The 14,863-nt window shown below is 41.2% G+C and overlaps 1 protein-coding gene across 2 annotated transcripts in view; it reads right to left on the bottom strand.

The window, feature by feature from the left end:
- Window positions 1-447: 447 nt before the first annotated feature.
- The window catches only part of RAB2A (RAB2A, member RAS oncogene family), a 71,172-nt gene continuing 56,756 nt past the window's right edge, over window positions 448-14,863 (bottom strand). Inside the window, exons 7-8 of one of the 2 annotated variants that reach the window (XM_059043525.2) lie at window positions 4,024-4,092; window positions 448-1,786 (exon numbers count right to left, since the gene is read on the bottom strand). In XM_059043525.2, the coding sequence (XP_058899508.1) occupies window positions 1,691-1,786; window positions 4,024-4,092 (165 nt within the window). In that variant the 3' untranslated portion in view covers window positions 448-1,690. The remainder of the gene's footprint in view (window positions 1,787-4,023; window positions 4,093-14,863) is intronic. The other variant, XM_067017967.1, reaches the window with a different exon arrangement.

The following is a 14,863-nucleotide window of genomic DNA, read 5'->3' as shown; positions in this document are numbered from 1 at the left end:
GAATTTGGTAAGACCACTTGAGGGAAACAATGTTTAGAATAAAAACACTCAGGAAACTCGACTTCCCTCACCTGTCCCTCTCTGCCCTCTAGGAGCCAGTTAAAGCAAAAAACTAAGACAGCACTGGGTGACTTCCCACAAGAATAATGTCAAAGCTTTGACAGAGCACTGCTGAAGCTTCAGGAAAGACCGGTAGGAAGCTGAAGCCAGTGAGTGGAGTGAAAGCAGTTAGTTTCAAACTTAAAATACTTGCTTACATCATCAATAACAAAAAGAATTTCAACACGGTAAAAAGATTTTTATCACGTTCTAGCAAAATTTTTTAAAAGGGTAGTGTTAAACATCCTGACCCTTAAAAAAATGTGCTTTAATACATGTAAAAGCTGTGGATGGACTGAAAAATTACATTCTTAAAAAATGATGTGGTCATTAAAAAAAAAAGAACACTTTTATACGTAGGATTTTATTTTGCACTGCTATAACAATTTCATTATAGTCCAAGGGAGAAAAAGAAAAAGAAGGATAAAACCACCACACTGAGCAAATTACTAAAGCTTTTCTACTTTTAACAGGATTTTCCATCTGGTAGGTTTATTGTCATACCCCCTTCAAAACAGACAAGATGCTCACCATATTTTAAAGATTATAGGTTGCCACTGAAAGAAAAATTTTACACAGTCACTGTACATCAAGGTTGAAAAACTGTCCTGCGTGAAAAATATATTTAGAAATCATGTGAATAAAAGAAAAAGAAAACATTATTGTGTTTAAGGAAAGATTAAAGTCCTCCTAATGTGCCGTCTAAATGTGGACACTGACTCCTCCTGGAGTCGCTCAGGCGGGGCGCAGGGGGGGGGGGTTAGTTCTTTCTTCCGCCCGCCTCACTCATTATACTGTGTTTTTACCCAACAGTATGCATTAAGGCAAACAAATCCTTTTCTGAAGAGGTCTTAAAGAAACTGTGGACAAACAGCAAACTTTTGGCATTAAAACAGGTTAACACATACATAGCCTTTAGAATGTACATTAAGCGTATTTCTCTTGGACTAGCGACAAGAAAAAGATGAACATGCTTGTTAACGATGTCAAAAAGTTTAAAATTCAGTGTCCAAGCAATTCCTAACGATGCTTCTGTAGCTTTAAGCTCTAAACAGTATAGAATTTATGCAAATGCATTAAAGAATTCAAGCTTGGCAAATTACACCCAAGCAGGTTATTAAACTATATATACAGAAAGGAAATGATAAATACAGAATTAAAAGAGTCCTTCGGTTTTCCTTATAGCCTTGAAAACTGACAAACTTTTGAGGACAGTTCTATAATATTAAACATTAGGTAACCACAGGTGTGGGGGAACCTAACTACACAAACCGATTTAAAATGCTCAGGATGACTTTGTAGTGTTCAATACAATTCAGTTCGTAGGTAAGGGCACAAGACAACATTTAACAAAAATAATCACATCAACTGACCTAGAAATCAAATGCAAATAGATATGAATACAATCTCCAAAATCTGTCTTTTTAAGTGAACATTAACCATTTATTCAAAGTTATACAAGAATTTGAAGGATTAAAGTCTTCTTCTGTGACATAAAGCCATTTCGAAGAGTTTCACGTCTCAGCTGAGCAGGAGAGGGTGAAAGAATAGGTGAGTAGCCCCTTCTGGGCAGCGAGACAGTGAAACAGGCTCAGCAGCAGCCTCCCCCGGCCTGCTGTCCTCCCTGACTGCCTGCGTGCGTGGCGTTAGTAGCAGCATGCTGAGGGCCAATTTTAATGCCATTTGCCTGAAATGAAAGACAGAAGGGTAATAAATGTAACTGGGACCAACCAGACAGTATAATTTTAAATTTAAGAAATCTTTTGGCTTCCTAGTGGCACAATCTTAACAAACAACTAAAAAAAAAATTATATAGGGCTTCCCTGGTGGCGCAGCGGTTGAGAGTCCGCCTGCCAATGCAGGGGACACGGGTTCGTGCCCCACTCCGGGAAGATCCCACGTGCCGCAGAGCGGCTGGGCCCGTGAGCCATGGCCGCTGAGCCTGCGTGTCCGGAGCCTGTGCTCTGCAATGGGAGAGGCCACAGCATTGAGAGGCCCGCGTACCGAAAAAAAAAAAAAAATTAAAAAAAATAATAAAAAAATAAAATAATACTTGTGGAAATATTCCTGCAAACAATTCCTTATCATACCAGGTACTGCATTAACAGAAACTGGAGTGCTGCTTTCAAGGGAATTCTCACAATGGAGAGATTGTTTAAAATGTAATCTTTAAAAGAGAAAAATATGCAAAGCCTATGCTCCTCTGATACAGCGTCCAATGTTCCCTCTAGAGAGCGTCTCTGTTCCATGTTGAATCCGCTGTGCAGGCTAAGGGCATGTGAGTGTTCTGTGTCATCAGTAATTTCTATGAGCCCCAAAGACATGGCAGCTTGCCAAGAACCCACACACAGAGTGGTTCTTTCATTCATCAAACTCACACTTATGTCTCAACCCTCACTCCCTCAAGTGGATTTTACCTAAAAATACAACACTCTGAGAAAAGTAATACAGTAGCTTCAGAAATTAAGCTCTTAAGGAAACTTTACGTCACAGTAAATCTCAGATTTATAGTGCTTGGCAGTTGTTCTGCAACAGTAGTAGCCTTGGGGTTTCTGGCACTAGCTCAGTATTGACAGCAGCTGATGTGGTTTCTTTTCGCTCTTTTGACTCCTCTTTAATAAAAAGCATGCCCTATGGCTCATTGGTTTTGCCCCCTCTGGGCTGGTAGCAACTTCTTGAGGAATCAAGAAGTCAGACTTGGCATTAGGCCAAATAAATCGCACGGCCTGTTGGCTCCTGACAGCACATTACAATCAAAGCCACACCAGGCACAGTAAAGCAGTCAGCTACTATATGAAACCAGACAGAGACAGTGAACATGCCCTTTACATAGACGCCCAATTACTGTTCAATTTATATGGCATTAGTCTCTGAACGGTGTCGCCTTTAAATTAACTCAAGATCTATTGCCATATAAGCCTGGAAAATATGGGTTAGAAACTTTATCACTACAAATTAAAAGAAAGTGGAAAATCCAACACTTTTCGGAAACCCTAGGCAAACTGCTGTTTGTTTTGGCAAAGAATACTGAGGCAGATAATAACGCAGCTCTCTTGCACACATGCCAAGAGATGCACACACAGTGTCTTCCTAACGTGGGGCTTCCTCACTGCACCTGGGGGAGGAATACGCGTTCTTCTCTTGGAAGCAAGAAGTCTTACTATGGAATGGCAGAAACACTTATGTAAAAGTAAATCATATGCTCTTATCCACATAAAAATTCTGAAATAAATAAGGACAAATGCATAGTGGTGATTTAGGTCAAAATGATGGCCTTTGGTAAACACTCTGAATTATTTGCTTCAAAGTTACATTTTATCCTAATCATGTTGATCAAAACTGGCTCAAAATAATTTTACAAAAAAAAAAAAAAAAGAAAAAAAAAGGAAAAGAAAAGAAACCCACAAAAACAAACAAAACAACCAGTGCCAACTGCCAATTACATATATTAACTCAGTCTCCTGAAAACATGCTATGCTGAACTGGGAGTAATTTCCAAATTGGACATTTCCCTATTCCGCACCAGACAACAGAGAGAGCATCTTGCATTAGTTAACGTCGCACACGCATTTACACACTAGAAAATTATTCCCAAAGCAGATGATACCATATGGATGTGTAGATGAAAGTGGATTTTCTTCTCTCTTTGGAGGATTTATATTATTTTGCATTGTTTGCAATAAGTGGATAGGGTCACTTACTTTAATCCGTTTTCATAGATAAAGTGATGCTTCACTAGAACATAAACATTTAGCTATTATACAGCATATGACAAATTTTCAATGAGATGATTATAAACTAATGTGTTAACTGACATCATAGATCCATTTTAGGAATTTTAAAAAACAGAAATCTTGAATCCAAGTAATTAAAATTCAATTCTAAGTTTATTAGCCAATAATATTTATATATATATATATATACCTCATTATTAATGTCAAAGACTCCTTCTTGGATTTTTTCATAAATTTCTTTTGCTGTATTAATAAATGCCTGAAATATAAGGTAGAGAAATTGGTTCAAATTATTTAAAACCGCACAGTAAGAGATTATATAAAAAGCTCTATAAAATATTACAATGCTCAATGTAAGAAAATCAACCAATGGAACACACCATATTAATAAAGGACAAAAACCACATGATCATTTTAATAGGTGCAGAAAAAGCATTTGACAAAATCCAACACGTTTTCACAATAAAAGCATTCAACAAACTAGAAATAGAAGGGAACTTCCTCAACCTGATAAACAGCATCTAAAAAAACCCACAGCCTGTATCACACCCAGCGGTGAAGTCTGAAAGCCTTCTCCCTAAGATCACAAACAAGACAAGGACGTGTGGGAACTGATGACAAGGATGGGTGGGAACTAACGCTAGTAGCAGCAATAGCCAGAAAGTGGAAACAACACAAATGTTCACCAACTGAAGAATGAAAACTAAAATGTGGTATAACCATACAATGGAATATTATTCAGCCATAAAAAATGAAGTACTGATTCATGCAACAAGGAGGATGAACCTTGCTAATAAGTAAAATAAGCCAGACATGAAAGACCACATATAGTTCAATTCCATTTATATGAAATGTCCAGAAGAGGTCAATCCACAGAAGGAAAATAATTATTTGTTGCCAGGGGTTAGGGGAAGGAAGGAATGGAGTGATGAAAATGTCCTGGAAGACAGTGGAGATGGTCGCACAACTTTGTGAATACACGAAAGCCCATGGAACTGTACCCTTTAAAAAAGGGTGAATTTTATGGTATGTGAATTATATCTCAAAAGAAAAAATTCATGACTGGAGAAGGGGAAGGGGGAGGGGGAGACCATAACGTAAGAACAGCACATCTGAGAAAAACATGTCAATTAGATAAGCTGCATACATGTCCATGTTGAAACTAGCTTACTTCTGGAGGCCACCGTTCCATATAGGATCCTTTTTCCCAGACGATGTATTACTTAACATACAGTTTGGCGGCGGCGGGGAGGGGGGAGGGGGGATAATCAAAGGGTGCTTATGATAAAGAGATAAAGGCAGCTCAACTTCTATGCCATGTTGAATAAAGTTTCACCCTTTTCCCATAGAGTGTATGACTAAATGACAAGAAATTAGCATTAGAACAGTGTAACCAAATTAAGCCTCTAAATACCAAAATTAATCCAAAAGCATTCTATATTTATGTAAGACATTAAGATATTTTACACAATCCAAAAGCATTCTACGTTTATGTAAGATATTAAGATATTTTACACATTATTGCCAATGCTACAGAAGGTGTATACAAACTCAGGTTCTAAACTATCAGATTTGAGAGATAATAGTATTAATATTATATTCAATTAGCATTCTACAAAAATTTGTAAAAGAAGGCTGTTCTCCACTACTACTGATACAGACTTAATTCAAAATTTAAAAAGTAAACAGGTTCGCGGAGAGGAACACATCATATCCTTCGTCTTTTCTACACTGGAAATATCTGACTGCTGAACCTGCCACCAGAGCTTTTGTTTCCTAATTAACAGGACTGATATGTTTTCACCTTTAAAGGCCTTACAGCTCCCCAGAGTAATCAATCTACTGTAGCTCAATTACCGCACCAAGAACACACCAGTCAGCGCAGGGGGTGTGAGCGACTGCGGCAGGGGCGCACAGGAATGAATATGCATCAACGCTAAGTGGCCGATCGAACCGTCAGAGAGGGTCACGAGAACTTGCAGCGAAATAATGAGAAGAATTAATCACTGCAGATTCATAAGGCGCTTCGGAAGCCAGTGTGCTTTTCCAGTGTGTGCTGGAGCTCAAGTGAAGGAGAAACTGGCTGTCAGCCAGCTATGGATTGATTCACATTCCTCAAAATGGAGGTTATCCTTATAAATAAGGGAAAACCTAACTCTATTTCCAATAACATGTCAATTACAGTGATGGCCAGGCTAACTAAATATTGAAGTCAACAGATGCATAAATTCACAGAGTTGGAATTCCTTCCAGGGGCACCCACATGTGTACATTTCACTAGAACATTAGAACTACAAGGTCCCATAAATGAGTTCTAACTTCATATCAACAAGCGTTTATATTATAAAAGTCATTATTACATGTGCCAACAGATGTAAATAAATTGGCTTTTTGCTAATCTGTTGATGAATCACTTTTAAAAACTGGCTTAAGAAAAAGCTATGTCTTTATTTATGCTAAATGTTCCAAGTCACTACTAATTTTATTACTTAAATAGTATACTTAGTACTTTATTTAGGCACCTTCAAGAATAGCTGTACCCAATGGACGTAAGAGATATTTTATATCGGAAAGACATGCAATTAACTCCATTATAATTAAATATAGCAAATGGTTACCTTTTCTAATTCCCATCATCTCAGTGAAATAAATACTCTTTGGACAATGCTACAATTTACTTGTCATCCAACTCTCTGATTACATATTAAAGACACTGAAATAAAATATTTTCCACTTCTCTGAGCACACTAGAGAGAAGATTGTTGTATTTACATCATGGCAAAAGTTAATATTTAATATATATTACTAAGCGATTAATTAATGATCAATTTTAAGAAGTACTTAAGAGTTTAAAACCAATGTGACAACTGTAGACATTAGTACACCTCTTTTCAAAGTATGTGGCTATGGACTGAAATTGTTGAGTTCCCAAACATAATGAGCATTAACCAAATACTGTTCAGGCTTAGTAGAGATAAAATAAAACTTCTGAGAGAACAGCCTTGGTTGTCACGGACAATAACTGTCCACTAAAGCTGCAAAGCACTTCAAAAACTCAAAAAGACAAAAGATACATATCTGTTACAATAATTGGCTAGAATTTTCTCTCATTGCTCATTTCACTCCAGTCACTAAAAATCAATCTCCATATATATTTTTCAAGGAAGAGATGTAACAATCTGAAATACCTCTAGAACACAGGAAAAAAAAAAAAAAAAAAGAAAAGAAAAAAAAGGAAGAAATTAGCAACAGTAAGTTAACTAAACAGATACTACAAAGCCTTTACACTAAAGCTCATGTTTTTATTTGTTTGTTTGTTTGTTTCCGGCTGTGCGGTGTGGCGTGCAGGATCTTAGTTCCCTGACCAGAGATTTAACCTGGGGCCCCGGCAGTGAGAGCACAGAGTCCTAACCACTGGACCACCAGAGAATTCCCTAAAGCTCATGCTTTAATAGGACAGTCTTAAATTGAAATTCCTTCCAGTTTTAGACATCATTTTAAGTAGTTTTACTTTTTCTATTCCCCAGGCTACAGAAGCAAATTACGAAAAGGAGAGGGAAGGAGAAAGGGGAAGAGTGGGTGTGAGGGTGTGTCTGTGTGAGCAGCCAGCGGGGGCGTGCGTGTGAGGTTTGGGGGAAGAGGCCACGGGGGGAGCCCGCGCGCGGCGGCGGCTGCGGGACAGCGGGCCTGTGCGCAGAAGGGCTCACAGCTCCTGACTGAAGAGGGCACGTGATGGCCAAGGTGGCCTGAGTCACCGAGGGGAGAGAGACTCAGGATTTGCTGTTTAACATAAGTAACACAAAACACGTGCTTGAAACGTCTTCATTATTTTTACAAGTTTTGATGTTTACCAGGGAAAGATTCTGTAACAATTAACTTATCTGGAATAGTTATTTCCTTACTATCAGAAAAATGAAGCAAGATGATGGCATAACTCCAGAAACTTTTTAGCACTGCTTAATTAACATAATACTCTAAAAACATGACATCCTAAATATCACTGCAGGTTTTGTGACGAGTCAGAATTACAAACATTATATTCATCTATACTCCATGTTTCAAATATAGTCAAATCTGAATATTAGTTAATAGGTTATAGAATAGGAAAAAACATTTGCTGAGAAAGTGATGTGAAAGGATTTCATAACCCTGTGGAACAAACTAGGCAGATCCACGATTAAGAAGTATAAGCAGATTTCCCTGCAGCCAGCTTCCCTTGGCGAGCCCCCGGCCTTCCCACGCAGCGCTGCCCGCCAGTTATCTGAAGCCTGGCGCTCTCTACGTTTTCCCATCAGCTCCCTGCTCTGCCCTACTTTGATTAATTGCCACGTCCAGTCCTCTACCTTCATTAGCCATTAATTGCCCTCCAACTCAGACACTAATCTTTCAACCCTTGGCAGTAGTTATCTGAATGATTCTGATAATTCCTAAACGTAAGTAAGTTTTCAGGGACTTCTATAGCACAAGTTAAAATGAACATAACTACAAAGAACTAAAAACGTATATCCTACCTATTACCTGGCCACTACCCAAGGGCACCTACACCCACTCAACTGCTGCCACAGATCTGGAACTTCTCCGGGTACCATGGAAGGTCCAGGGAAGAGGACGACTGCTGTAGTTCCTGATGCTGCTGAACGAAAACAATTTAGTCGGGAGAATCTCAGCATGAGGGCTCACATTTCGGTCGCAGATGCAGGAAAACTCTCTGCCATGGCTGACAGAGGGACAGCGTGTGCAGGGCAGGACCAAGGCAGGTCCAGCTGTGGGCTCTGGACACTGGGCTACGAGGGCCTTTGCAGCCAGTGACGGGAATACAGACAAAGGGGAACACGGAATAGTATGTTGTTTTTATTACGGTTTAACAGTTTTTAAGGCAAAATACTGAAAACTAGTCTACAACAGAATAACATTTCTATTATTTCCTCGTGTAACATGCTGCCACCTGGTGGCAAGATAAAAATTACAGCATCTGTTAGGTAAGGATTCAAAATAAATTGAAGTGTCTTCGTTTTACTTAAACATCTTGAATAGATGCTAAAGAGCAAAGTACCCTGTAAAATAAGCGAGTCTTTGGTTCTCTCTGAGAACTGGGAAACAGAGAAACAGGATGCTGATTAATTTTCTACTCCATTGCTAATCAAGGCTATGGACATTCTCCGTCCGTTCGCCAAAGCTTACACTAACCAATATTTACCAAACATTTACTATGGGTCAGTCACTATACTAAGTGATTTACACAGGTTCTCGTTATTTCTGAAAAGAAGTTCAAAATATGTGTAAAAACGAGGAAGCTAATTTTGCGGGTTGAAGCTGTTCCTCCAAGTCTGCTAGCAGAATGCTGCGGCGGAGGCTCTGAGCCAGGCTGTCGGGGTCAAAGGCCAGCGCCACCTCTTACCACACGTGTCGCTTGGACCTGCTGCTTAGCCTCTCTGTAACAGGAGGGCAACCGTGGCGCCCACTCCACACAGACCTGCTGGCTCGCAGGCGGCCTCGGCACCACGGGGGCGTCGGAGCACGACGCCGCGGGAACAAGAGGAGAAGCGGGTACTCAGGAGCAGCCTCCCCAGCTAATTGAAATATCCCGATTAGACAGAAGTAAGCTTCAAAAGGTAAGTCAGCAACAGATAATGTATGTGTACGGGTGAGCCGAAAGAAGAAAATGGATTGAGGTGAGACTTCGGTATTATGCAGAGACAGGGAAGTCCTGCGAAAAGAACATCAGACGAGAAGCAAGACAGGCGGTTTACACATGAAGCTTCGTCGAATTCCGTGATGGAAAATATTCTGGTTCGACCTGCGTTTGCTTCAGGAAAGCCTTCCCCCACACCGCGCCCGACGCAATGGCTTCAAGCTGCGTTCCCGGACATCCCGCGGGGGCCACCATTTCCTCCTCCTCCTCCTCCCCCTCACTTTCCGCGGCGTCGCCTATTCCAAAGTAGAGCTGTTCTGCCCTTCTCTCTTTCATCCAGTTTCCTGTGTTTCATTAGAAGAAAGAGGGCTGCTGCTAAACCTACTGACCTGTCGTAACTCTCACTGTACAGACGGCACTGGGCTGCCAAGGAGAAGCGACGCGCCCAAGACCGGGCACAACTGTAGCAGAAGCACGGTTAGCAGAATTAATATTCTGCCCACTTTTATCCTCTCTTTATTAGGATCACTTATCTTTAACACAACTCAAAGGAATTTTCATTTATTTTGCTTATGTTGCCACTAAAATTGAACATAGAAAGCACACAATTATCATATCCTCTTAAAAACCTTCTAGCTAGCTAGAAATTTTTGTGGATTGCTAGGATTATTTTTGGAAGTACAAAATATTTGTGTTACTTATAACACACAGATATGTTTATTAATTCCTTAGTAATTTAGTTCTTCCATTCAACAAGCATTTACTGAGTGCCTGATTTGTACCAGGCACAGAGCATATACTCAGTTATATACTTGGTTTGGGTACACGAATGTCTTTGACCTCAAGGATGTGGCAGTACTACAGGACAGACGCAAATCCAAAATTGGCACATAGCACGAAAACCCCCACAACAGCTGTTTAGAAGGGTAACGTGGCATGACCACTTCTGCTGGTAAAAAAAAACTGTCGAGAGAAAGCCCCGTGAATGAAGGCTTGAAGGAAAGTAAGCTCCCACTCATTTATTAGGAAAATGAAGGGGAGGAAAGACGAGTCTGGACAGAGAGGCAGATTTTAAGCTCAGTTACAGTGGCAGCTGGGGCCAGGGCGCCATGTGAGATGAGGGTAGACAGGGGGCTCAGCAGACCGCAAGGAACCCTGAAAAGGTAGGAAGCAGGCTGGGGACAAAATCAGAGGGTGGTTTAGAGGAGGAATTCTAAGGAGGGAGGTTGGCAACAGGAAGGCCAGTAAGGAGCTTACAACCATAATCAGGTAGGAAATGAAGGCCTGACCAAACAGTGGCAACCAGAATGGAAGGCAAAGATCAAACTTAGTATCTCCTTTGGAGAAATTAATAGGACTTGGTAAAGAATAGGGTAAGGCTGGTAAGATGTTTAAGGATGACTCCATTTTTGGCTTAAGTGACTGAGGTGGAAGGGTATGCCGTGAATTGAGATAAAAAAGGAAGAAAATCAGGTTTCAAGGAGGGAATGAAGAGTTTACTTTTGACACATGGAAGGATCTCGAATGCTGATGGGAAAGTCCTGGTAGCTGGCGATCTATACAGTTGTGTAAGTGCACAGCATGCACATAACAGCATGATTTGCTTCAGAACTGTTTAGCTACCCTGGTTTAGAAGTAGAGAACTTGGACGTAACTCTCAGAGTTAGTTTGGTTTGGATCTCATCCCTGAAGTTCCCCAGGGTGGTGGCCAGACGAGGGGCAGAGAAGCTGACGCTAGTCAGCAAAGCCGTCCAATCTGTGGAAGGGAGCAGTAAATATTTATTACACTAAGCTCCCTTCAAGGGATGCTGGAAGCTTGATAAGGTCAGGTCAGACTTCCAGTGAAAAGCCCCGTGGTACCCACGACACTGAGAACAGGGTTGAGGGGTAACAAAGCTTTCAGTTTACAGCCACAGTCCAGCTCTACAGAAACATCTGTTCCACCACTTACAACACAGCCCAAGGCAAGGAAGATGTCCCCTCAACCCAAATTCTGTCTGTAGATCTCAAACAGCAGGACAGGACACAAGTATTCACAAGGTGCCTTGAAACTGGTCTTAGTCACTAAAGTCTTACTGTCAGGTGTTTTCCCCATCCCTCCCACCCCGACACAGAAACCCACTGACCCTGTCAGGTTGGATGGCTTGGCAGCTTACTACAGTGTCTTCGGGTTGGGTGGCTGTATTTTCAGCCGTCATCTTGGTTATATCTTTAGTGCTTTAGCAGCTAAGCCAGGAATTTCCAGCCCTGAGTTTTCAACAGTTCAAGATACTTTTAATTACTAAATTTTTACCTCAAAATTTTTTGATGTTTATATATTTTTCTGGTTTCACATAAATTTCCAATCTTAATTTTAAGTAAAATTGATGAATATTAGGCAAAAATCACCCATCAAATGGCTAAGAGATTGAGAATATTTGACAAAGTGACAACTGTTTGACAAACAATATGTTTATTTCACAATCACCTTTGGGTCCTAAAGGAAATATAATACTGTTTAAGTTAAGTTTTGGTAATGTACAACTCTGAGAAAATGAAATTTTAATTTAGAGGGAATACACAGAGAAAAACAAGGAAGGAATCATAGAAGTAAATATATCACTTCTAGAATATTCGGACACCTTTAAAACGTTGACCTAAGGCCTTTGGGAAGGGGTACTTTCCCTAGCCTGCCATAATCTTTGCTGCAGTTATTCCTGGGTCTAAAAAACCTCTTTCAAACCACAAAGACCCCAGGCGGCTACTGGAGGGAGCTCCCAATCAAAGGAGAAGCCAATCTATTCACCTGTGTTTTTCAAAACTCATAGGTTTTACAATGCTTAGGGCAAAGAAGGTTTTGGACAGAATTCCACCTACAAGTTAACAAGTGGGACCAAAGCATAAGCTGATTAAAGACTGCCGGGAGAGGAGTAAGGTTAAAGTATTTAAATAAATACGTTACCATCCAAACAATTATCTACTGTGTGGGAAGAAACCGCGCTAGGCGTTGGGGATGCCGAGATGACAAGACAGCCTGTGTTCTCAAGGAACTCTGTCCTCATGTTGAGCCAAGGTGAGAAACAGGGTCATGACAGAGTCATGAGAGAGTGCGAAGATAATACACCCATGACCCAGGAATGACTAAATACAGAGAAAGGAGCACAGAAGAGTGGCGAAGGGGGCGGGAGGGTGCGTCACGTGTCACGCACTCCAAGAGGAGGAATCAGACTCACTATGTGCCCTTGAAGGGTCAGGTGGGAAAGAGGGCATTTCAAGCGTGGAGAATACTTTCTGTGGAAGCAGGTCAGGAGCACTGCCCTGTGGACGCACTCTCTAGTTTAACAGGGAGAATGCGGAGGGGAGGACTGGCAAATAAAGGGACCTGTCTTCCAAGCTAAGGAGTCTGATGCAGAAGCTGTGAGGCACCTCAGGCTTTTAATAAAGCTGGAGAGTGACATTCAATTTTCATTTTTAGAAAGATCTTATAGGCAACAGTGTAGAGGACTGAAAAATGAACACAGGGAGTCCAATTAGGGAGCAATCACAGAAGAGGACAATTTGGGGAGATATTTAACAGGCAGAAATAATAATACACACATGGAAAGCAATACATATTAACTGAAGAAATGAGTGTAAAGGGGTAGGGAAGGGGGTTGCTTTAGGATACACGAGAGTGAAGATCTGCAAATTAGAGCAGAGAAGGGCTATCAGTTCAGTCGGAATGTGTTAAACTGGAGGGTCTGAGACCCACTCATGCAGAGCTGTCCAAGTAGAGCTAGACACACAGCCTAAGAAGGGTATTCATGGATTTAGGTGACATTTCAACGTGGAAGAAGGAGATGGTAAAGAAGGCTGGAAGGCTAGAGAGCACAAATAAAGAGAAGACCATGGTACCACGGAGCTAAGGAAAGAGCAAGTTTATAGATAGAAGAGTAGTCAAAAGTATCACATACCCCCCAGGGTCTGTTCAAGTTAAGAAGAGAAAAGCATTTGTTAGGTGAGGCAACTAGGAGGTCTAGGGTGACCTTGGCCATGATGGAGGAAGTCAGACTGCGAACTGAGGTGTGAAATCCAATGAGGAAACAGAGGCAGATCTTACTAGAAGCTAGAAGAGAACATACCCAGGAGAACAGGGACTGACAGGGTTTTGTTTTTAAGATGGCTGAAACCTGATTATGTAATGATATGCCGAGAGCCAAGAATCAGTAAAGGAGAGGATGAAGAAATCATGAATCTGCAGAGCAGGGAAAGGACAGTACTTGGCTGGACCATCTCGTTCACTCACAGCCGGGTGACTTTCCAGCCTCTCCGCTCCCCAAAGGGAGCCCGGGTCACGGTACTGACATCACCTGAGAGCAGGCTGCAAATGCAGACTTTCAGGCCGCACCCCAGACCTACTGAAACATAAGCTGCATTTTAACAGGATTCCGAGGTGAAGTGAACGCACATTAATGTTTGAGAAGCACTGTTCTAAATACAACTGATTCGGAAAAAAATAGTTTTACAAGATGTCCTGAGCTTAAGAAGAAAGTAGTCTCCACTTCCCCCACTGCAACCTCTATGTTACCATGAAGTAAGAGAATTAGCAAAGCTAAAGGACATCAATCCTTTGGCTATTACACACCCTCCACCCCAATTCCACTGCGGAGGGGGGTGGGAATGGCTAAATCACACTTGGAAAACTCTAGGTTAAATAAAAGCCAACAAATTTCTTAACGGCGGGTTTTCAGAATAGTAATAACATACTACTATTGTGAATTCTGGTTTCCTAAAAGGGGGGTAGACTCCAGCTCCTCCTAAGCTCACTTGACCACGGAACCCTATGTAGAAGTGTTCATTTTAATTCATGCTCCTCAAAGTGTAGGCTAACCTTCAGTGCTGCTATCCTCCACTGCGGGGCAGACAGAAGGGGAACGGCTGGGGAACCCGGAACACCTGGGTTTGAGTCCTGACTACGTATGTGAAAGAACTCTGACAATACGCCATACAAAATATACAACCACATTGTTATTTCAGGGACCTGACACATTATAATCATTTGAAAATACTTCTGAAAGAAACCTTCTACTTATGAGACACTCTTCTAAATGCTGCAAGCAAGATCACCAGATTCCAGTGACTGGAGGAGCATCCCTTCATATCAACTCCTCAGTCAGTCACAGGACAGACCACAGAGGTCAGATCTTCCTGGAACCCTGCAGACTAAGACACTAAACAAAGTTGTGGTTCTGGAGTGAACTGCCAGAGGGTGGCAGCTGAGGAGGCGTGTAGCCAACGGGAAGCCAGGGCAGTTACCAGGCAGCATGATATCTTGATGTCCTCAGTAACCTTTAAGTCTCAGTTGAAAATGGAAGTCAAACTAATATTCAAAAATATTTACTGCTGGTCATATGGTCGATTCTTATTTCCTTATCAGCAA

This window comes from Kogia breviceps, chromosome 17, assembly GCF_026419965.1.
Source record: "Kogia breviceps isolate mKogBre1 chromosome 17, mKogBre1 haplotype 1, whole genome shotgun sequence".
Classification (NCBI taxonomy): domain Eukaryota; kingdom Metazoa; phylum Chordata; class Mammalia; order Artiodactyla; family Physeteridae; genus Kogia; species Kogia breviceps.
Note: the sequence above shows the minus strand (reverse complement) of the source record. Positions and strands in the feature narration are given on the sequence as shown.